This window comes from Lissotriton vulgaris, chromosome 6 (genome assembly GCF_964263255.1).
Source record: "Lissotriton vulgaris chromosome 6, aLisVul1.2, whole genome shotgun sequence".
NCBI lineage: Eukaryota > Metazoa > Chordata > Amphibia > Caudata > Salamandridae > Lissotriton > Lissotriton vulgaris.
The window spans coordinates 1,565,150,870-1,565,176,624 of NC_141694.1; the positions used below are offsets into that span (position 1 = coordinate 1,565,150,870).

A 25,755-nucleotide genomic window follows, 5' to 3' on the forward strand; every position below is an offset into this window, starting at 1 on the left:
GGGAGAATTGGCAAAAAAGAATCAGAATATCTAAAGATTAAACATCCGAGAATTCCTTTATTCTACGTTCTGCCAAAAGTCTACAAAAATGACCCCCCCCCCCCCCGACGTCATATCGTATCAGGATGCGAATCATTAATGGAACCAATAGCAAAGTTTGTGGACTTTTTCTTAAAGCCATTTATGCCCAGTGTTAAATCGTGCATTAGAGATACAATGGACTTTATCAACAAATTAATTGACATTGAATTTGACAGAAATAACCACTGGATGGTTACAATGTATATAACATCTTTGTATACTCAGATACCGCAAGACGAGGGTATACATGTACTAAGAACAATATTGGAAACGAGAGAACAACCGCAAAAAGTACCAACGGAGTTCATTGTCCAACTAGCAGAGTTCGCACTTAAACGGAATTATTTCAATTTTGATGGAGATTTTTATTTTCAGGTGGGCGGAGTAGCGATGGGATGTCCATTCGCTCCTGAATTGGCAGTCTTGTTTATGTCAAGCTATGAAGAAAAATGTATCTATCAGAACAATCCCTTTGGGGTTTGGATTAAAAATTGGCTTCGTTATTTATACAATGTCTTTTTTGTGTGGACAGGTCCAGAAGAAGAATTGAGAAACTTCCATGTTTGGCTGAATAATAGAACCCATGAAATTAAATTCAGACTTAACCATTCAAGAAACAAAATGCCCTTCTTAGATGTTGAGATCTATCCATCAGATGAAGGAGGTCTGACAACAACTCTCTTAAAAAAAGAAACAGATCGGAATAGATCACTTCATTTTGCCAGCAATCACCCCCGCAGCCTGAAGGAGAACCTCCCTTATGGGCAATAACTACGGATTCGTAGGAATGGCCAACACAAAGATGAATATATGAAACACTCTGATAAATTGACTGCTAACTTAATCGAACGTGGATACCCCAGAAAATTACTAAGACGGTCCATGAAAAGAGCGTGGTGGACACCACGTGAGTGCCTATTGAAGAAAAAGCCAAACAAAAGTTGGATAGAATGGTATTAGTCACAACATATTGCCCCAACTCGAATATGCTGAAAAAGGTGGTCAATAGTAATTGGCATTTGATAAAAAAACCTAAGCGAAGACTTACACAAACCACCATTATTTGCTTTCAGAAAAGAGGCGAGTATAGCAAATAAACTTGTGAGAGCAGCATTCCCATCAAAAGAACAACCCACTTTGCGAACTATGATTGCGCTACCACCAATTCAAGGCAATCACAAAAGTGGTGGGTGTAATTGCTGTGCCACCACAGAAAAGGGCACCACCTTTAAGCATAAGGAAACAACATGGAAACACAAGACCTTCACCAATTGCAAATCACGCTATGTGATACATGGGTTTAGATGCCCGTGCGATTTGCTTTATATTGGCAAAACAAATCAAGAGATTCGTACACGCATTCAGCAGCATAAATCAAGAATAAAAAGGAAGGTTCCCAATGCGCCATTGGTGAACCATTGGCAATTAAAAAATCATACAGAAAATGAGTTGCAATGGACAGTGATCACCAAAGTTGAGCAGAATATGAGAGGAGGTGATTTGGATGCGAAGCTCTCAAGACAGGAAGCAATGATGATTGTACGGTTTAATTCCGCAACAGAAGGACTTAACAAACTTTCGGAAATTTATAAATTGTCATAAAGACTGGATATTCACGAGTAACCAATACTAACAATCTCAGGAAATCCACAACCCCATTGGGGTGCCCTGGAATAAAGGAGACCAATCTAAAGTGACAGCCAACATTAACTGAACAGATTATAGAGATTCATACATTGAAATTGCCAATAGCGGTCTTTAGGCAAATGTAAAATTAAATCATACTCCTTTTTGACCAATATGACAGTAACAAATTCTACATTACAAGATGGCGCATCCCTCAAGTAGAAGCTCTACTAATGGACACTACAACAAAACAGACCGATCCAAAATGGTGGCCAATTGTATTCTAAGTACCGAACATTGAGAAGAGTCCGCTCCAACGCTATAAAGCATCGTTCACAGCGACAAAAACACAACTACAGCAAAATAAGATCAAACCCCACATTGTGATTCAATGCACCAACTCGAAGGGAATGAATAACATACTACAAGATGGCGTATCCCGGAAGTATAGATAACTGGTGTTGGATTTAATGCGATACAGAATAATCCCACACAGAGACGGGCTGCCATTGATTGAAAGGAGCTGGCGAAAGAAGGAACTACAATAGAATTAAGGTGAGTACCGCTTCAGTGTAGTTGCTGAGGAACAAGTTTATGCCCGACAACGGGTAGCGAGGTGGGCGGAATATTGACATTCCCCGCTATAGATGCATACAACGCTCCGTTATAAGTGCGTCGAGATACGCTTTCAAAAACGTTAACAGTTCCTCCACACAAGAGGACTATACAAACGAAGCGCTATTCAACTAAAGATGTGATATGTTCATAGTTCAGAGGTTAGAATTACCAATGCTTAGAAACGTGAACGCTACCTGGAGTTCCCTCATCAGAAAGAACCACGCAAGGAATATGTCATTGAGTCAAATATGTGATACATGGACAGTTTGGTCTCCGTAGACGCCAATGGCTGTATTTCCATATTTTTCCAGGTGTGCCTAAATAATCAACCCTATTCAATCCAACAGCTGCCGAAGAAAGAAGCCCACTAGGTAAGCCCTGGCCGCTCACGAAAATTAGGATGTAAAGACCATTGTTTTAAAAACCACTCCATTACAACATACATTATGTTTTCTTGCAGGGCAGATTGTGAGCCAAAGCAGCATGTGAGCAGTGAGTTATTTTGTTACTTAAAGTCTTGTGGTATGAGATTGAAGTGAAGGTATAGCTTTGCTGAGCCGTACGTTTGATATCATTTAGGTGGTCCCGCGCCGCGGTTCTGCTGACCAGTAAAATTGAATTTCCCTTAATTGGAGAGGTAAGATGTATGAAGGGAGTTGTTGAGCCAACTAGTAGTTTCCCATATGGTTAGAACCCAACAACTAACACAGGTCTCCCCCTCTTTTCATTTACAGTATGTGGTCCTGATGAGAACTCCACATTAAGGAGATTTCGAAACGCGTAGACCTTGTTGTTTTACAGCCATAGGAATAGAGCAAAGATGAAATTTGTAAAATACTGATTTATGTGTATATTATATCCTATGGCTATGTGAAAATTTCTTCTTTTTTGAAATATTATTGTATTGAAGATTGTAAATAAGAGTGGTGTGATTGAGAGTATGTTTGGAGAGTGTCTGACAGAGATCGGTAGTGATAGTGAGTATGAATGACATGAAGGGGTTGTTTTAATGTGTAAAATGGTTTTTCATATATTGTTTGATATATGTTTTCTTTTGAAATGTGAAAAAATTGGGTAAATAAACGACAAAAATAGTTGAAATGAAGTAAAATAAAATAAAAAGAAGGATTGATTAAAAAAACAAAGGTATTCTCACTTAGTGTTCTATTCATAGGTGAGACAGAAAAACAGGTAGGTCATTCGGAGAGGCAGCATTGGCATTTTTTTGATTGAATAGAACTCAGGGAGAATAGGCATGGTCTAAAAGGCGGTCTATCTCTATATACCTCAGTCAAGCTAAAAGTAAACATTGATCCGATAGTATTACTGGAGCACTGACTGTTACAAATAAAGACCAGTAACTGGAGTTTTCAGCAATCGCTATTGCTGATAAATGTTTACATCAACCCAAGTGCAAGAGAGAAAATGCCAAATGTAACCGTCTAATATACGTTTTGTGGGACCTAGCCAGTGATCATCCCCATGACGAGTGTTTGATTACAAGGGGTTTTAATACAAATCTCTTCCAAGAACTCCCTGATGATCATGAGGGATTTTACTCAGAGAGCGCCCAGAACATAACCAAGCACACTAACTCAAGGGTGTTGCCCACTAAGTCCCTTGGGCGAATATTTGGTCCTGTAACTAAGGAGCATGGGTTATAAAGTATTGTATGGTCGCTTTCCACAATAAACACACCTCCAAATTGGACAGGATCTGATGGGAAAACCTTTTCCTTTCTTGACTATACCATATGTAACGCTGAAATGTTTCCTCTTGTAAAAAATTACCACATTGTTTCACGGGTTGAGAGCGACCATTGTCCACAGATCATAATCAATTCCTCCAAATTATCCCATCATGCTTTGGCGAGTGTTAAATGTACAGGAACACGCACCCGGAATCTCAAGGTGGCTTAAATGGAATAGCTCCATCAGTGGCTGAATGCATGAAGCAAGTAGAAGCAGCTATGTTGTGCTGCTGGTCCACTAGGAGACCAGATAGGCAAAGATGGGCTTGCCATAAATATGATTCCAGCACATCCTTACACACATCAGTTTGCAACCACCACTCAGGGCCTTTTAAGAAGGAATCACCCACAACCAGGCATAAGTATAAAATATTTAGAAAGAGAATTCCACTTCAATGCAGATCAAAGGGATGGAAAAATGTGAGAAAGAAAGGAAAACTCTTGCAAGAAAATTTGGTTGTAATACAGGCTCAGGCACTCCCCAACCTAGAATGAAATTAAAAGAATATCTCTGCGTGGCTGTCCAAAATACAGCTTGCATTTAAGTAACATAAACAAAGAACAGCCAATAACAAGGCAACAGGAATTGATGGATTGTTTGCTGAGACTCTCAAAAAGCGGGAACTTCCACAGCCAATGAGGCAGGCCTCCAAATTGGTAGTCCCAAAGCCAAGTAAGGACCCCATGAAAACAGGATCATAGTGGCCCCCCTCTATGCTGAATGTTGACCTCAAGGCTCTTCCCCACGTGTTGGAGGCACAGCTGCTTCCTTATTTTCCGCAACAAATACATGGGCATCAATCGGGCTTCATCCCTCAGAAGAACACACTGCATTACCTACGTCGGCTTGCACATGTTATGCATGCATCAGAGTTACTTGAAACCCATACGCTCTTGCTTTTTTAGATGTTGAGCAAACCTTTGACACTGTGACATGTGATTATATTTGGTAGGAGCTCCATAGAATGAGACTGGGGCAACAATTTATAAACTGGATTTAACTGATCTATATAAACCCACAGGCTAGAGTGTGCATGGGACGCTACATCTCGGCAGAGATAGCCTTACAGCGAGGCACCCAACAGGGATGCCCACTGTCTCCATTTATTTTCACCATCACGATGGACCCATTTGCTTTTAGACTTTGACAGACCCTCAGTGGCTGGGGTATACAGGTAGGAACTACGAAGCAAATAGTATCACTGTATGCTGATGATGCAATGATTTACTAGCGCCAACTAGACTTATCCGAACCGATAATGCTAAACGTAATGAGAAAGATCTGGGAATCCTCTGGACTCCAGGTTAATTTGAACAAGTCTGTTTCTATTCCTGTTGGGTGAACTCATCAGATTACCTGTAGAACGACCACTGGAGTTGAGCTTGTCCTGGGTGGTAGAAAAGGTCTTGTACTTGGGGATACAAATCACACATGACGTGCAACAGTCCTATGATTATAATATGGGGCGAGTACTGGATGGGGTATGTCCCTCAATCGGGTTAGAGAATTCATTGCATTTATCTTTGATGGGAAAGATATCGCTCATAAAAATGATGGTACTGCTGAGGTGCTTCTATGTCATGCACTTCACCATAACAAAGCATGTTCCATGAATTAGACTCAATTTTAGTGGAGCTCCTCTGGAATGGAAAAATATGTAAAATAGGACTTACCACACAGGGATGGGGACAAAGGGGGAATGGAAGTTCCTGATATGGAACTCTACTACCTGGCAGCCCAATTACAACATGCTGTACAATGGCTGGATGGGGAGCCCAAATGGGAGAGGTCCCTGCAGGCGGGCACCCATGAAGGACACCTGCTTGGGACACTTTTGATGCGGGTGGAGGACTGTCTCCCGATTGCCCATATTTGATTAGTCTGATGGGCAGGCTCTTGGAACAGATGGTGCACTGGGTAATAAAGAGGGCACCCTTTGACCCCAACCTGCACATCTGGATAGCACGTCCTTTTGAACAGACACCTCGATTAATGTCGGTTAAAAAGTGTCCAAAAAGGTTCTGTATAATGCTATCTGACCTATACCCAGAGGGTTGATTCATTACACTCCAGGAAACGATGGAGACATATGCTAAAATTGCTGCCATGGTGCACCAGCTATGGTCGATGATTCCTGAGGCTCCTGAAACCACTCATACACTTGTAACTCAGTTGTCAATGCCAGGGGATCACAGGCTTATAACTCATCTTTATGGTGCAATGCATTCAGATAGGCCAATAAATATACTACACATTGAGGAAACAAGGCAGTGTCTAAGAGAAAAACCTATCCCACACAAGAACTGGTCCAAGAAAGATGCGGGTGTCGGTGAGCGCTGGGTAGTACATATGACCTACCTTTTCCCTAAATGAATGCACACCATAGCGAGCGCCGTACCCAAAGACTGGCCCAGAAGTGCAGCGACAATGCGAGGAGTCCTGAAGTGCCTGGAGTGCCGAAGCGAGGTGAAAAGCGGCCAGGCCGTGGGAGACGGAATAGGCCTGGCCGTGGAATTGCTGTCTTTGGGAGAAGGATAGACGACCCATTCTTCACCCCCACTTCATCTACAGCCGCACAACTCGCTAACGACCTCAGCCTGCTCCTCTGACCCAATAGACGCTGGCATGCTACGGCCTCCCTCGGCATCGGGGGCACAGTTGCAAGGGGTGAGACCTCTGCCGGAATGGCGGCCACCACATGAGGTCAGGTAAGCCGGTGGGTGCTCTGTGGCAAGCAGGATGCCCACTTCCATATTAGGCGGTGCCGCAGGACTGATCTCTCCCAAGGGCACAACAGCCTAACTGGGACTTCAGAGGTGAGGAGAGGGCGCCGCGTCGATCGGGCTAAATCTCGGCCCTTCCATATCTGAGCGCGGAGGGCGGAGGCCATACTACAAAACCGCTTGGCCCGTGGAGGAATGCAGGCTGTAGACGTATATTGAAGCAGAGAATATTGACGTTTCCCAAAAGCACTGAACGCCCTACGCAGGGTTTAAACTCGTGCGCCTCTCCGCCTTATCATTCCGCTCCTATTCATTCACCTCCATCTCGTGACTAGCGCTAAGCCCTGCTCCAGCAACAATATCGGCGCTGCCGTGATGCACTAGCCAAGCAACACCTAGGCTCCAACTGCATGTTTTCACACGTTGTAACCTCTTTCCTCCACTGTGCAGGCTGTGCTTTGCTTTTCTGGCATCAGGCAATATTCTGCAATAGACGGCTGCACGATCAGCGCACCAATAACTAAGCAGCACCAAATTCTTTCATCTAAAAGCACTTCAACTATTGCTCTGTGCCTGGCTGCCATGCTACACAGGCTTTGAAGGTAGTGTGACCCTAAAAACTGGGCGCCTGTCACCATAGTCTTTGCTCTGCTTTGACAGAGACGCCCCAGCAACCAGGCTACACGTGGGGTAAAGAGCCGTGCACAGCAGGTCCGATCAACTCCATTCATCAGGCTCCTCCGCTCCTTCTAGTCATCGCCAGCAGTGCCCAGAGGCGCTTTTAACCTGTGTTTGGGCAAAGCTCGGGCCAAGGGGGGGGGCCCGTCCGTGTCTGTCAGCTACCGGAGGAGGCGGGGCTGGGCCAGACCCCTTGGCTGTTTTGATTTCGGATCCCTTTACCCATATATTTGAAATTGGACAGAAACCAGTCACTAAATCAAGGTACGTTTTAGTCACCCCACTAGCCCTGACTAACCCAGTATTTTATTGAGACCTAATACCGGGACATTAGGCCTCTAGTGTCAAGTGTTCGCAAATGGGCAAAAGGAAAACACCTGCCTCACATGGGGGGACATCGGGGGTCTGTATGGCTGGAAAAATTGATTCCTTTTTGACTAAAGCTGCACATGCGATCACGCAGGAGATAGCCCTGACTGAGAAACGGTTAATATTAAAGGCCGGAAAATGTTCTCAGATCCACGCTGATAGTGAGGAGGGGGAACAAGGAAAATCAGCATCTAGTGCAGGTCTTTTACAAGGCTCATCGATGGTAAATGCGTTTGTCTCCTCATATCAAATACTCTCCCCTGACAAATCGGATATGTTATCTAATATTTTAGCTGACAAAATAACAGAGGGGAACTATGTGGCCTCAGATTTACCACTGCCCAAGAGAAAACAAACTGTTTGTAATAAGTCTTCGAGGAAATCCCCACAGACACAAACACAGACACAAACACAGACACAATCATCCCTACAACCTGGTCTGAATTTAGAACAGTCACTGGACATTTTATTCACAAAACTGGAGTCAATGACAAAGGCTCTCTTAGCTCCAATATTGCTAAAAGTGGAAAAAGTTGAGAAACCAGTTCATGACTTGATTAGCAATTGTAATAAATGTGCCATGTTAAATTTAACTGAGGTAGGGGCGGCAAGCCCATCTCAGAATCTGAACCCATTTCAACTTGGCCCATCTGGCCCATGTTTAAATGTAAATGTTCTAGGTAACGAGGTAATACCTAGTGGATCTAGTCAGTCAAATATAACCAAGGCAATAGGATCTGCAGCTCAGATTCCCAAAGCTGCCCAAACGAGTAGACCCCTAAACTCTGAGAGGGCTCTTCTACCTACACACCAATCTAATCATGTTATGCCAAAAGTTATGAACCAAAGTATACTTGATTTACCCCCTGCACCTGCCCCTTTAGCAGCGGTCTTACTGGAGGTCCCCTCTCTGTCTCTCTCTTTATAGGGAGAGAGAGAGAGAGAGAGAGAGAGAGAGAGAGAGAGAGAGAGACAGAGAGAGAGAGAGAGAGAGAGGGAGAGAGAGAATGAACCTAGGGAAACCACCCATGACCTAATACATAAAGTGACTCATTGGTGTACTAAAACGGCCTGAGCGTATCATCTGACATTATTATGGCCAGAAGAGTGGGGTGGATAGGTCACCAAACAAAAAAGGTTGGTGCAGGAGACTGCATAGTTGTCAACTTTCGGGACAGGGTGAACACGAAGAGGCTAATAGGCTGTGCATACCAAAGTAGTTCAAACTCTTCCGTTAGAGTAGTCTCACTACAACATTTTTACCCCCCTAGCCAGCGCCGGTGCCCTATGCAAAGGCAATGGGAAATATCTTGAAATCCAGGTAGGCCTGTCAACTAAAATAATATAGACAATAACTTACCAATGAGTAATCAGTTTCAACCACTAGCTAGTCTCCAGAATCTGGATGAAAAAGATTGACTAGAGCTATAGGACAAAACATACCAGGGTACACCTCCAGATAACACGCCTCAAAATATACATTCATTACCAATCTTGGATCATGCTGAAATAATTACTACATCCCCAGGAATTTCCCCCATTTTAATTCCCACTCTGGCCACTCACGAAAAAGATCCTCTCATGGAACATAGCGGGTATAAGATCTAAAAAAGGGAACTCACTCTGGGAAAACTTTCTTTCTATGCATCATATTATTGCCCTCCAGGTAACCTGGGAAGCAAATGACTGTTTTTACTTAGATGGTTTCATTTCATTTAATAAAAATGCTATTCCATCGAATATGGGCAGAGCTAGAGGGGGTTAACTTCTAATGTTTTCTTTGAAGCTCTCTTGTAGGGCACGTTTGGTTGACTGCAAATCTCAAAATGTTTTGGCTGTAGAATTGTCTTTTAAGAATCAAGCCACCATGTTAGCGATACATTTTTATAATTCCTTTTCTAGAGGGCATGAGCTGGAACATCTACACGATTTAAAGGAGTTTTTGTAATGTTATGTGGAGACCAAACAATTATTATTATGAAGTAATAATCCTAGAGGATTTAATATCCATCAATGTTATTTAAATTGTCTTATAAACCAGGACCAAGGGGAGTTCCCTTCCTCATTTAGTCATTTTGAGCATACACCTTCAGGTATTTTGCTCGAAGGCATTCTTTCAAATCAAAAGTCATGTTGCCTTCAGCAAACAGATAGTTTGGCGTCAGTACCCACTTATGTGGGGAATGGAAGGCCAAGCACCATTGATTATATTTTACTGTCGGCTCCATTAGTCTTGTTTACTGAGGATCTAATTGTTACCTGGTCAGGTTTTAGCGACCATAATCCCCTTACTGCTGCCATATCACTTTCTGCTACAGAAACTGGAGAATCTACCATTCGCTTGACAAACAAAGATATTAGCACCAAAGATTAGGCCTGCAGGCTAAAGTGGGAAACAATAGTACCAGATCATTTTTGGGAAAACTTGTACACAGTCTGCACCCCGGAAATTGAGTCCTGTTTAGACCCAGATACACAGCGAAGTTTTATCCTAACAGAAATCAAATACAATCTGACCTCACGGTTATGGGTGGGATCAGACGGCTGAAGGCTGTAAGGTGGTTTAAAGGAGCATGCTCAGCGACTCATAAGGAGCTTGAACAGGTCCTAAATTCCACCCCCAGAGACAAAGCAGAAATTAGGGACAAAAGAAAGGCCTATAAGCTAGCAGTCCAGAATAGGAAGAAGGAGCTAAGGGAGCAGGCATGGAATGCCCTACAACAAGCTAGTATACTGAAAGATAGTTCTTAATTTTGGTTGGTAGTTAATAGTCCTTTCCTTTCCGAAGCTCCTCACTCCAACACTGATTGTTTAATCCCAGCAGATAAATGGATATCGCATTTTGGAGATATTTTCAGTGATGCACACTTGGGTGAAGTAAATGGGTACAGAGGAGGTGGCAAACTAGTATGCCTCTCTACTTCAGTGTAGAGGAGGTCCATGAAGCAATCATATCCACATTTGGTCGTACAGCCCCAGGCCCTGACAGGGTTCCGGCGATCTATACAAAGCTGACTCAAATGTGTGGGCCAGTATTTTGGCAAATGTTTTTAATGCTGCGTGCTTACAGTGATACCAGGTATCCTGGGGGAAGGCAATTATTGTTCCCATTTTTAAAAAGGGCGTAAGGGATGAGTCTACATGTTAAAGGCAGATCTCACTTTCAGATTCCGCAGCCAAAATAATAGGCAAAGTCATACTAATGAACAAGTTACTTACCTTCGGTAACGATATATCTGTAAGAAACATTAGTTAATGTTAGATTCCTTACCTTAGAATATCCCCAGGCGTCAGTCTGGATCCGGAAACTTTTGCGTAGCAGTACCCCTGCGCGTCGGTAGGCGTCGTCTGCAGGCGTCCCCTGCGGCTCCGCGTCCGTCGTCGGCGTCGTGCGCCGTGATGACGTCGCTGGAGTATATAGACGCCGCCTCCGCGCGCTGACGTCAGTTCTTTGCACACAGCTTTTCCGCGCCAGGAGACGCAGAGCCATGAGAGAACCAACACTGGTGCCATGTAAAAACTAGGGCCCTGACAGGGATGACCTTAACCCTAGGTATCAGTTCGCAGAACGGGGAGGATGGGTGGGTTCGGTAAGGAATCTAACACTAACTAATGTTTCTTACAGATATATCGTTACCGAAGGTAAGTAACTTGTTCATCTGAAAGAAACACGTTAGTGTTAGATTCCTTACCTTAGAATACATACCCCAGCAATACCAACCCCGGTGGTGGGTCTGCGAACCAATACAAAACTACACCAGAAAGTCCTGGAGGACAGAACGGCCAAAGAAGCCATCCCTCCGGACTTGGCTGTCCAGGCAGTAGTGCCTCGCAAAGGTGTGCAGCGAGGCCCACGTAGCCGCTTGGCAAATGTCCTGCAAGGGGACTCCCCGGCCCAGGGCAGTAGTAGCCGCCGTGGCCCGAGTGGAATGGGCCCTCAGCCCAACAGGAGGCTCCTTCCGAGCCAAAGAGTAGCACGCTTTGATGCAGAGGACGACCCATCGAGAGATGGTTCGTTTACAAACCGCCCGTCCCTTCTTCGCACCCACGTAGCCAACAAACAGTTGGTCATCCACCCGGAACCGGCGTGTGCGATCCATGTAGAATGAAAGCGCACGTTTTGGGTCCAGACGGTGGAGCCGCTCTTCATCCTTTGAAGGATGCGGAGGCGGGAAGAAGGAAGGGAGGGTGATGGACTGCCCGATGTGAAAGGCCGAAACAACCTTGGGCAGGAAAGAAGGTCTAGTCCTCAGAACCACCTTGTCAGGATGAATGGACAGGAAAGGAGGTTGGACAGAAAGAGCCTGGAGCTCACTCACCCTCCTGGCAGAGGTGATGGCAACCAGGAAAGCCGTCTTTAAAGTCAGGAGACGGAGAGGGCAAGAATGAAGGGGCTCAAAGGGAGCACACATCAGGAAAGTTAGAACCAGGTTCAAATCCCACTGAGGCATCACAAACGGAACAGGTGGAAACATGTGAGTGATGCCTTTCAAGAATCGAGTTACAATCGGGAATTTGAACAAAGAAGGCTGATCAGGAAGCCTCAAAAAGGCTGAAAGGGCAGAAAGGTAGCCCTTGATAGTGCCCAGAGCAGAGCCCTGCTGGGCAAGAGAAAGAAGAAACAGAAGAACCTCCGAGAGAGGGGCAGAAAGAGGGTCCACAGCCTTTGCTGTGCACCATGCCACAAATCTGTTCCACCGACAGGCGTATACCGACTTAGTGGAGGGACGCCTGGCTGCCAGAATAACATCACAGACTTCAGGAGGCAAGTCAAATGGCCTCAACTGCCGCCGCTCAATCTCCAAGCATGGAGGTGGAGACTGGACAGGTTCGGGTGGAGGACCGTCCCCTGCTGCTGCGACAGAAGGTCCTCCTGAAGGGGCAGGCGGATCGGGGGACCGACTGACATGCTGAGTAGCTCGGGATACCAGTACCTTCGAGCCCAGTCCGGAGCCACAAGGATAACTTGGGCCTGGTCGCGCCTGATCTTCTTCAGCACTCTGAGCAGAAGTGGTATAGGCGGAAAGGCGTATAACAGACCGCAACTCCACTCGCGCCGAAAGGCGTCGCCGTGCGAGTGCCGTCTTGGAAACTCCAACGCGCAGAACTGATGACATTGAGCGTTCTCTTCTGTGGCGAATAGATCTAACCAAGGCTCTCCCCATTGCAGAAAGATGCCTTGCGCCACGTCCGAGTTCAGACGCCATTCGTGATCCATCGAGCACCGACGGCTGAGTTTGTCCGCCCTGGCGTTCAGAGAACCTGCCAGGTGTTGAACCGTCAGAGTCACGCCCTGACGTTCCAGCCATTGCCAGAGGCGCAGAGCTTCCTGGCAAAGGGTCCACGACCCCACTCCGCCCTGTTTGTTGCAGTACCACATGGCGGTGGTGTTGTCGGTGAACACCTGCACTACACTCCCGTTGACAAAGGGGAGGAATGCCTTCAGTGCCAGACGAATCGCCCGCAGCTCCAACAGATTGATATGGAGCCGGGACTCCGCCGGAGACCAGATGCCTCTGATCTCTGCCTCTCCCAAGTGGCCACCCCAGCCCTGGAGGGACGCGTCCGTCACGACAACGTGCTCCGGTTGGGGAAGGGAGAGGGACTTGCCCCTGACCCAATCGCGGTCCGTAAGCCACCACTGCAGTTGTCTCGCAGTGCCCTCCGAGATCAAGACGTGGTCGGACAAGTTGCCCTGATGCTGGGCCCACTGAAACTTCAGGTCCCACTGCAGAGCCCGCATCCGCCACCTGGCGTGATGCACCAGAAGGATGCAGGAAGCCATCAGTCCCAGCAGCCGCAGCGTCAACCTGACCGAGACTCGGGATAGCGGCTGAAAGATGGGAATCAAAGCCTGAATATCCCGAACCCGCCGTTCCGGAGGATAAACCCGAAACTGCGCCGAGTCCAGAACCGCTCCGATGAAAAGGAGCTTTTGAGAGGGACACAGGTGTGATTTCGGCACGTTGATGGAGAACCCCAGGTCGTGCAAGAGGTCTGCCGTCATCTGAAGGTGGTGGACGACTGTTTGGGGCGAGCCCGCCTTCAACAACCAATCGTCTAGGTAGGGGAAGACTGAAACCCCCAACCTGCGCAGATGGGCTGCGACCACTGCCATCACCTTTGTGAACACCCGTGGGGCGCTGGTAAGGCCGAAGGGGAGCACGATAAACTGAAAGTGCTCCAGGCCTACCGTGAACCGCAGGTAACGCCGGTGGGCCGGCAGGACGGGGATGTGAAAATAGGCGTCCTGCAAGTCCAACGCTACCATCCAGTCTTGTGGGTCTAGAGCAGCCAAGACCTGAGCTAACGTCAACATCTTGAACTTCTCCTTCCTGAGGAAGCCGTTGACGTTCCTTAGATCCAAGATAGGACGTAGGCCCCCCTTGTCCTTCTTGGGCACCAGAAAGTAGTGGGAATAGCAACCACGCCCTACTTCTGGCCCAGGAACGTGCTCGATGGCCCCCTTGGCCAAGAGGGCCGTAACTTCCTCCTGCAGAAGTGTCAAGTGGTCCCCCGACACACGCTGGTTCTGCGGTGGCATGGCTGGAGGAGAGGTCTCGAAGGGGAGGGAGTAGCCCCTTCGGACGATTTGCAGCACCCACCTGTCCGAAGTGATCGTGCGCCAGTGAGCGTGGTGATGGCGAACCCTGCCACCCACTGGCGTCACATGGGGCCGAAAGCACGGACTAGGAGGATTTTGGGGTAGATGCTGCGGGGGAAGGTGTGGTCTGACCCCGCCGTTGTCCCCGACCGCCACCACGGCGGTTTCCACGGCCGCCACCGCATTGGAAGGATTGTTGCGGCGCGTGGCTGGCAGCACGTGTGGGGGCGCCCCTTCCTTGGCCACGAAAGGGACGAAACGAACCCGTTTGCTGACGCTGGGTCGAGAGACCCAAGGACTTGGCCGTGACCCTGGAGTCCTTGAAGCGTTCCAGCGCGTGGTCCGCCTTGTCACCGAACAGGTGACAGCCATCAAACGGCATGTCCATCAATGTATTCTGGACATCAGCCGAAAAATTGGCGGATCTCAGCCAGGCGTGGCGACGAATCGCCACCGTCGTCGACATAGCTCTGCCCAGCGAGTCGGTCGTATCAAGACCACACCGTATTGAATATTTCGCTGCATCCCGGCCCTCAGCCACAGCTTGACCGAGTTTTGCCCGCACCTCCATGGGGCATTCCGGCAGCAGTTCCGCGACCGTATCCCACACAGAGTGGGTGTAGCGGCCCAAGAGGCAAGCAGTGTTGCAAGACCGCAGGCCCAAACTAATGGACGAGAAGACCTTCTTGCCAAACTGGTCATACCTCTTGGATTCCCGGTCGGGCGGGGCCGACGGGAATGCGGACTGGGAGGTCGAGGCCTGGATCACCAGACTCTCAGGAGTGGGGTGGGTAGACAGGTACTTGGGGTCGTTCGGACAAGGACGGTGGCGCCTGGCCACGTTCCGATCAACAGGCGCACCAGAAGCTGGCCTGGACCACGTGCCCAACAGAACGTCTGACAAGGCTTCATTAAACGGCAGCAGTGGCTCCTGTGGGCATGACTGCGGTTGGAAGACCTCGGTGAGGATGTTAGGCCTCACGGCCGCGACGGGGAGCTCAAGGTGTAAGGCCTTGGCAGCCCTCATCAGCACCACAGAATAGGCAGCTCCCTCCACCGATGCCACGGAAGGAGGAGAGATCAAACCAGGGTTAGGAGAGTCGTCCAAACCACTGGCATCCCCCAAGTCACCTGTCCAGTCCGGGTCATACTGGCACTCGCGTGACAGAGGGTCCTCGGACCCCTCCCAACCTTCACCGTACTCCTCATCCTCTCCGTATTCGGAGTCAATGATGAAGACCGGCTCCTCGGGGTTCATGGGCCCCATCGGCGCCGCGTCCGGCGTCGGAGAAGGTAAGGGGACGGCGCCGCCCGGAGCCGGCGCCGGAACCCCACCGCCGGCCGGAGCCGGCACTGGAGAACCGGCGCCGCGCGGGGGCGGCGTCGGGGGTAACCCCTATGGCAACGGCGCCGGGGAGGCCGGAAGACCAGCCGGCGCCGATCCCGAAGGCCCTTGCGGCGCCGGGGTCGAAGCCGTCGGCGGCGCCGGGGCCGGAGCACCCGACGGCGCCGAGGCAGGGACACCCGAACCGCCAAGGCCCCCAGACGGTAGCACTGGGCCCGAAGGCACCGTAGGCCCCGTCGGAGAAGCGAGCGCCCTCATGGCCATGAGGAACGCCTCGATCTCCTCAGGCGTCGCGCCATGCCCAGGGACCGGAGGGTATGAGGCAGGCCGCGCCGGCGACTCTCGCGGAGCCGCGGGGTTGGGGTCACCCGAGCCCCCAGCCGCATCGCGCGAGCGTCGGGGGGGAGTCGGGGGTACGATGACGACGCCCCGACTTCTTGTGCTTCCTACCTGACGAGCCTGACGAGTGGTGTCGACTTCCGGAACGCTCGGCGCGGCTCCGCGACCGCTCCCTCGAACGCTCTCTCGACCTCCGGCCGGACCGGGACCGCTCCCGGTCCCGACGTGGGGCCGACACCCGGAGCTCCAGTAGCTTGCGGGACCGCTCCCGCCTAGCCTTGTTGGTGAGGGCCCGGCAGTCGACACAGGAGTCCACGTCGTGGTCGGGGCCCAGACACCGGAGACAGAGGCGGTGATGGTCTGTGACCGACATCGTGCGCTCACAGTCATCGCAATTCTTGAACCCAGGCATCCTATCAGGCACAATAAGAGAAAAAACAATCGAAAAACTTGGTCAAAGACCGGAGTACTGCTCTTCAGATCTGCGTCCACTGGCGCGGAAAAAAGAAGAACTGACGTCAGCGCGCGGAGGCGGCGTCTATATACTCCAGCGACGTCATCACGGCGCACGACGCCGACGACGGACGTGGAGCCGCAGGGGACGCCTGCAGACGACGCCTACCGACGCGCAGGGGTACTGCTACGCAAAAGTTTCCGGATCCAGACTGACGCCTGGGGATATTCTAAGGTAAGGAATCTAACACTAACGTGTTTCTTTCAGATACTCCTAAAGACTTGGCTGGACCACCGAAATGTTATTTCCAACTTGTAATATGCGTTTAGGTCAGGTAAAGGGACCTTGGACCAATGTCTGAATTTACATTTAATGGTAGGGAAGTACACCATTGCCAAAAAGGGGGTAATACCTCTGGCGTGTATGGACCTGACACAAGCCTTTGACTGTGTTAACAGATCAAAACTTGGTCAATATTAAGTGATATGTTTCTTGAACCAGATCTTGTGAATTTCTTATATGCTATTCATGAGAATAATACAGCTGCTGTGAGATACAACAGTAATAGAGACTTGACAAGCCCCAGGGATATTAAGAGAGGGGTACGTCAAGGCTGTATCTTTGCCCCCCTCTTATTTACACTATATATAAATAAGTTGGGGGATTTTTTAACAACCAGTTGTAAAGACATTCCTAGGTTTGGGGAAAAGATGACCCCCCACTTTTATATGCGGATGACACAGTTTTATTAGCTAGAACTGCACTGGCCCTTCAATCACTTTTAGTTGCTTTTATAGTTTTTATGGACTCCATAGATCTTTCAACAAATTTTAAGAAATCTCACACTATGTCCATTGGCCCTGGAAAGTCCTGAAAACATACTAAATTTTATTGTAAAGGAGTTGAGTTAACAAGGGTTCCAACTTTCCCCTGTTTGGGGGTACTTTTTGATGAGCGTGCGTCATGGTTTCCACAAATTATGAAAAAAAAAAGAATTCTTTCATTAGAGCGATTGGGGCAACATTTAATTTTGCTAAGAGACTAGGATCTAAACCCATTCCGGGACTGATGAAGATATATAAGGAAAAATGTATCCCCGTAGTAACCTATGGCAGTGACATCTTGGGATATAAAGAAGGAAAAGACATTCAGCATGATGAAGACAAGTTTTTACGTACGATTTTGGCAGTTCCACATTCCGCCCCTGCATATTTACTGCACGAAGAGTTAGGGGTGGGATATATATCAGACCAGATAGCAGTAGCCCCTTCAATGTGCTGGTTGAGAGCTTGGGCAAGCCCTATCATAAATTGAAACCAAATAATTACTGACTGTCTAGGGCTGAAGAGGGCAGAATATATCTCCTGGCTAAAGTACCTAAGGGAACTGATAAAATGATTAGGTTACCCTGATTTTTTTTCTAACCCCCAAATCCCTGGACAACTTTAAAACTAGAAACATTAAACAGCAATTCATGATTAAGCGCCAGGGTCTAAGGAAAGAAAATGAGTTGCTAAAACCAACAGTGCCACATAATCTATGCATAACCAAGTCCAACCTTACCTATTAATTGTTGGCAATCCCTTTCATCGTTTTGTTTTAACAAGATTCCGCCTGCTAATGGCTCCCTGGCTTCTGTTGGCCCCCCAAGGCTTTTCAAAACCTGGCACTTTGAAACCTTGTCCTTGTGACAATTTCTCTGAACAGAATACCCTTCATTTTATTTTATTTTGCAACTATTACGTCTCATTACATAAGACATTTATATTACCATTACTCAGAGATTGTCATTTCTCCCAAGTCAGGCCTGCCTTACTGTACCTTCAAATGTTATCTTCCCCCATGGTATGTTTTGGGGTTGCACGTTTTTTAACAGGAGCCATTAGGTGCAGAAAAAAGTTGGTTTTTTAACTGTCATTATGTCTTTTAACATGTTTTTATTTCTAGGCCCACTATGTGTCATAGATGGAGACTATAATACCTAACTGAGTTTTGCTCTGGTGCACCTTGCACTTTATACAACGCCTTTGTGTTGTATGTACTTTTGGTCTTTGTCTCCTGGTTGATATCAAGAATGCCATATACAGGTTGTATTTGACTGAGTTGCTCTTTTGAACCTTGCACCTATAAAATGTTCTTGTACTGTATTATGCATTAGGTCTCAGTCTTCTGATTGATATCAGGAATGTCACAAACAGGGACTTCTTGATTTGATTGAGCTTGTTCTTTTGCATCTTTCACTTTATAAAACGTTCTTGTACTGTATTGTACTTTAGGTCCCGGTCTTCTGGTGGATATCAGGAAAGTTATAATCGGGGACGATTGTTTTTGCCTGAGTTTGCTTATTTGCACCTTGTATTTTATACAACATTTCTGTATTGTATGTATTTTAGGTCATGGTTTTAGAGTGGATATATGGAATGCTTTTTTAAACTCTGGCTTTTTATAAATTGTGGTAATGAAATGTACCGCTGTATGACATGTGTGGCATTAACTTGTTAAATAAAGCATTCTTGACTGACTGAACACCAGTTATGCATGTAGAGATCGGCGCTGCCCTAGCTGTGAGGCCGGGGAGGCGAATTTCCTAGATATGGTCTGGCACTGCCTAGTTATAGCCTCCTATTGGCTTGAGATTCTGACCCAGCTTAAGCGTGCGTCAGGGTGGGATATGCCACGCATCTATATCTTCTATACTAATATAATAAAGAGAGAGCCCAAACCTTTGAGGCGGGCAATCTCAGGAACCACAGCACCAATCACAACACCCAATACAGCATTGGAAAGGGCAGTTGCAGCAGAAGGAGATAGGCTATGCAGACGCCCAGCATATACATTTAAAAGGTAAAAGAACCGTGCCAGCAAAGTAGTCCCTTGTGGGCGTGTCTGCGTTGTGCTGTGGGCGTGTGCTGGGGGCGTGACAAACGCTGGGGGCGTGTGGTACGTTCCGCCCTTAATGCCATGTCTCATATCGTGTGCTAATCCCACCCTGCTCCCTTTAAATACCGCTGCACCCCATAATCATAACCCACCCTTTCTCCTTAAAATACCCCAACACCCTTAAACACTAACCCATTTTCACCCTATAAATATACCCTGTACCCCAAAACCCAAACCTATCCCTAAACCCTAAAAATACCCCTGTACCTCAAAACTCAAACCTAGCCTTGAACCCAATATATACACCTGTCCCTCAAAACCCAAACCTACCCCTGAATCCTAAAAATACCCCTGTACCCCAAAACCCAAACCTAGCACTGAACCCTAAAAATACCACTGTACCCAAAACCCAAACCTACCCCTGAACCCTAAAATATCCCTGTACCCCAAAACCCAAACATAGCCCTGAACCCTTAAAATACCCCTGTACCCCAAAACCCAAACCTAGCCCTGTACCCCAAAACCCAAACCTAGCCCTGAACCCTAAAAATAACCCTGTACCCCAAAACCTAAACCTACCCCTGAACCCTAAAATACCCCTGTTCCCCAAAACCCAAACCTAGCCTTAAAACCTAAAAATACCCCTGTACCCCAAAACCCAAACCTAGCCTTGAACCCTTAAAATACCCCTGTACCATAAACCCGAACCTACCCCTGAACCATAAAATTACCCCTATACCCCAAAACCCAAACCTAGCCCTGAACCCTAAAAATACCCCTGTACCCCAAAACTCATACCCATCCCTAAACCATAAAACTTCTCCTGTACCCCATAACCCAAAACTATATCTGAACCCTTAAAATATCCAAACACCCCAAAACATATACCTCAGTACCCCAAAACATATACCCCTATACCCATACATACATTATCCAAACATTAAAAAAAAAAATGCTTTTACCATTCATGCATTTACTAAGAATTTCGTTGTAAATGTATGCGTGGTAAAAGCATATAAAATGTAATGCCATCCATTATGATGGCATTGCAGAGTCATGGTACTTTCGTAATGAAAGTATGCGGAGTGATGGTATGCGGAAAGAAAGTTGCGGAATAATGGGTGTTTACCCTCCCCCGGTAAGTACATTGGTGGCACGGCGGCCCACATCTCCAGCAACATACTCATATTTTTTCACCACCCATTTGAAAAATGCACAGGTCTCTCTCATTGATGACCAGCACCGACGTACACTTTTAGACACACCTCCCACCACAAGTTCTAGAATAGCGAACTTTAGAGCTGGGGAGCTACGTTCGAATCTCGGCATCAGCTCAACATCCTGTGATTCCAGGCATATCGCGTTGTCTCCCTGTGCCTACCACAAATGAATGTGTTCTTCTGTAATGTAAATTGTGCTCATGCCATGTTGTCGAGTTCGGGCTATATAATATTGCAAGGAAAAATAAAGTAGGGAAACTCGAGTTCACACACGACTGAACGCGCACTCTTAAGTGCATCAGCAGTGCACTGTGAATCGGAGCGTTTCACAGGCCTGTCACAGATAAGAAATGCTATCAAAACGAAATCCTACAAAACAATATACTACTGGCCGGCAGCAATTCATACCCGGACAACGTCGGGACATGCTGCTAGTGGTCAATAAGTGTCTGTTGAGGCTCCTCCCCCAGGATTCGAAACAGCAATTGAGAAGGCACTGTACTATGTTAGGCCTTATGGTGTTGAAAAGGCACTTAGCAATACACTGGTTAGGATCTCAGCCCCTGAAACGGGAAGCCTGGGAGAACGATCTGTTGTTGTGTACACGGGCAGAAGATAAACTGATGAAGAGGACCAGGAGAGATAAGAAGGCAGATGATGTTCTGCTTGCCTGGAGTGCAAGGACAGAGACACTGCTGGAGCCCATTGGTCAGACTCAGCCTGCACCTGATCAATTGAGTGGAAGGGAAAAGTGGCACTGATGCAGGATGGGATTACTTGTCAACTTGGACCTAATGGATAATCTTCTTGGGAGGTCTGTGATGAACGAGATGTGAACTATCACTTACACTGAAGCAAAAAGGGTGGGTATGGGTAGGAGGACCACAAGTTTCACCAGAACCGTTATCTGGTAACTGTGTTTGTGATGTAGAGAACATGTGTTGTTTTTGCTGTTTCTTCGTGGTAACCCTGATAACTGGATTATGATGTACTGCTGCCCAATGGGACGTGTGACTATTAGAATATGTTATTATTGAAACTCGTCTCCTGAACACAGTCCTTTATGGTAGAACAATCTGTGGCATGGCCGTGGACCTTTTTTGCCATTCAGTATTGTGAGGTTTGCCATATCAGATTCTGTATATAACTAACAACTGTCAATAAAGAAATATACTAAAAAATAGGGCTTGATGGATGGAGGAATAGCCACCAACCTTATGGCCAGTCGTTGGGAGGAAAATGTGAAAAACAGAAATGTGACATGAAAACAGAACAGCTTAATTGGTAGATACAATAAAGAAGAAACTACAGCCTGCAGATTTCTCCAAATCTTTATTTTGCCAAAGCAGAAGATTGAACCTGTTACGTGAACCCAGAGTGTTTATATGTGTAGAATTCAGAAATTAGATTTATTATCATGCATCATTGAGCTAAAGTTTGAGATATGTAAGTACTAGCATGGTCTTATTATCTAAATTAGTAATTTTAAAACGTTAAAAGTCACACCTCCTTATGGTCAAAGATTATTGGCAAATATACAGGTTTTCTTAATATAACGAAGGCCAATGCTCTTCAAGAAGTCAAAAGAATTTCACTAGACAAAACCAGTAAAATTAGAAATAAAGTAAAACGAGGGCATTCTCCCTTAAACTCGCACGGAAAACAGGAAATGATTACAAATTCGGAAAAGAATCAAAACTTTGTAAGTAAAGTGAATAATTCTGTAAAATATTTACAACACCGGGTTTAAAGCACAGTATCGATTATGTTGGAATGGACTAAAGGTTCTGCTTACTTTTCGCTTTTTACAATATTGTCATCCCTCTTTTATTTTCATTATTAATGTACTTAACTGATTTTGTTAATCTAGCTAAACATTTTAATACATATATTCAAACTGCAAAACAAAGAAAAAGGCTTACCTGGGGATTTTGTGTGCTTATATTCTAGCTTGTGTTGTGGATTCTTCCTAAAATAGCAAATATAGCAAACGTAAATTAGATCAAAACAACCACATGCACTGAAATCTAAAGGTTTTAAGAAAATGGCAAAGAAGTTCAGGAGCATATAATGAGTCAAGCAGCATGGAATAAAGCATACAAATGTAGCTAACTGAAATACACTGATAAAATCAGGTCAGAGTGAAAACGTTTCATGTTCACTACTCTGTAGCGACTTTCAAAGGAAAGCTAATTTGGAACAATACATTAATTATAAAATATTACTGTTTGGAGTCTGTATGCGTTACACATGTCAAGATGCTGAAGGTCGAGCTACAAGGCTCCCTGGAACAATTTGTAGGTAAAGGTATCCAAGCCAAATGTGCACCTTTTCCCCCCAGTTGTTGGAGAGTCTAAAGCCACCCAGGATGTGTGGATTCCTGTGCAAGGAACCAAGCCAAACTATAACAATTTACTTTAAAACATTTTAATTATAATTCTGTCCCGGGGTCACTTAATGGGCTGGTACACACATATAAGAACTCTCCTGCATATAGTACACACGAGTGGGCTGGTTCACATCGGGGAGAGGGCAGCAGCGTTTCACTCACAGGTACACCACCTTTCTTCGTCTTGCTTTGTCCTCATTATGTTGAATCCCACTCACACATTTCAGATCTGTAGCATGGAATTTCCTCTGCCACTCCATAGTACCTGTGATACGAAGGCCGCAGACATAGTACATCTCAATATGTGTATCCTGATTCTCAGTGCTAAGCACTCCACATGCTTATTGGAACCCGCTTTGCAATGTGATCAGAAATGGACATATACTTGTACTGTATACACTGGCGTTGTCATATGTTGTTACATGAATATGGAAAGTGCTAAATGTCAATTAACAGATTAAGCAAAAAATAGAATAATTCTGGAAAATATTTAAAAACCTTTAAAGCACAGTAAAAAAAAATGAAAAAAATGCTGTGAAAGAAAGTATATGGTTATTTCCTAAAAAAGTCACCCACAAAAGGTTTGCTGTGCTAAGATTGCCATCTTCCTAGCTTTCAGTAAAAAAGGATAGTTTAAAAAAAAATGATCACCTTGTTTGCATTTTGTCTTTTTTATGGTTTTGAGTTACTACTTGAAGGTTGTGGTAGAAACAGGTATGAAACTCGTAAGTGAACTAGGAAAGCTATGTATTCTGAAAACTAGTCACAAATGTGAATTTAGTAAAGGGTCATTTGTATAGATCTTTCATGGTTTCCCAAAGTAACTAATCAATCAAATACAAAAATCATTAAAATAAGTCAGAAATAATAGAAATCGGTGACAGCAGTTTCATCTGTAATTGTTGGTCTCCTGGCACGTTTGCAAAAGTATCATACCGTTAAATCAGCCAGACCTTTCTGGTCACAGGAATATATAGTGTTTTTTGGTTGCCCAAAAACATGTGATACTTATTGCCAAAAATGATCTACAGCTTATAATGATTATATATTGTGTAAAAACGATTCTCCAAGTCATATGGTAAAGCTAATGAATGAAAAATGTGTATTAGGGAAACCTATGTATTTCAAAATGTGCACATAATCCTGAGTTTATGAATAGTAGTTATGGGACAACCCTGAATTTGGGCTAACCCACATTTTCATGTGATTCAGAGTTAATTTTGTAAAAGGGGTCCTTTCTTGCACACTGGCTTACATTTAGAAGTTGCAAATAGGGTGAAATTCAGCTTATAACAACAAGTGTTATACAATTCTGTATTCCCACACCACATTTTGCCATGAAAACATATTTTGGCATTGAGGGTTCCTGCGGTATTCGGCCACCGCTCAGGTACACCTACCAAGCCTAAACATTTCTGAAAACTAGATACCAAGGAGAGACCAAGATGGTGTGACCTGCAAGGACCACATGGTACCCAAAATGCCCTACCAATTCAATGGCTAAAACCACACAATATAAAAATGGTACCCAACTTGTGAGGGTTGGTCTTTTTCTTGTGACACAATAGGCCCCAAAACATAACAAAGAAACTTCGAATCTCACTATGAGAAATGATCCATGGCCATGTGGGTAGCTGTGGTATTGTGCGCCTAGGCTTGGCCGCCAAACATTTATTGCTTCTTTCAGCAGGAGTGGGGCATGCACAGTACTGCTAGGATTAACAGAAAACAACAATAAATGCACTCTGGCTGGAGGAGCAACTTAGCAATGCAGAGAAGTGAAATGGGAGCAACAACAGAACATTTACTCTGTAAGGAAATACTCCTCCTGAATAGAGATAACATACCTATCAAGAGGCCACATGTCATGTGGGTTATTTTTAAGTAGTTGGGCTATTTTTAGTCATTTAGCAACTGTACTCTCTGTACAGGGACTCATAAGCCTATATTTTATTGAACACATGTAAAGGGTTCAGGGTGTATATTAGGGTTTGTAGGTGTTCCATAAACACATGATACTCAGAGCCACCAACTGAGTTGATCTGCACAATGATTTTTCATTGTGTACCGACTATAGAGCAAATCATATTGTAAAATATAAAGAAGAAAAATGGGTGCAGAGGAAACCTATGTATTTATAGAATATACCCATGATAATGAATTTATGAACAGTAGTTATTAGTAGACCTCTGAATTTGTGGTTACCCATATTATTATGCGATTCAGAGGGCAATTTGCAAAATGTCTTCTTTCATGCACACTGGATTATATTCACACACCGATGTCAGACCACTACTCAAAATATCCTCCACCGACCCCAGAAAACTCAAAAACGACCAGCCAATCTACCACTTCCCATTCCCAGAGAAGGTACTAGAAAATATCATCAACAAACAACTCATGACACACCGGGAGCAGAACCAGCTACTCAACGCATCCCAATCTGAATTTCCATCACAATCACAGCACTGAAACAGCCCTGATCGCAGCCACTGACGACATCCGAACCCTTCGTATCTAAGGAAAGACAGCAGCTTTGATCCTCCTTGACCTTTCGAGAGCCTTTGAAACTGTATCTTACAACATCACATGCTGATCGAAAGTCTTCACCACATCGGCATCCAAGGGGATTCGCTCAGATGGATCACCTCCTTCCTCACCAGAAAAACTCAAAGGAT

The 25,755-nt window shown here is 45.8% G+C and overlaps 1 protein-coding gene across 1 annotated transcript in view; it reads right to left on the reverse strand.

The window, feature by feature from the left end:
* APLF (aprataxin and PNKP like factor) overlaps positions 1-25,755 on the reverse strand; it is a 675,440-nt gene that overhangs the window by 73,088 nt on the left and 576,597 nt on the right. The window contains exon 9 of the mRNA XM_086927733.1: positions 22,611-22,657. Within this exon, the coding sequence (XP_086783859.1) occupies positions 22,611-22,657 (47 nt within the window). The remainder of the gene's footprint in view (positions 1-22,610; positions 22,658-25,755) is intronic.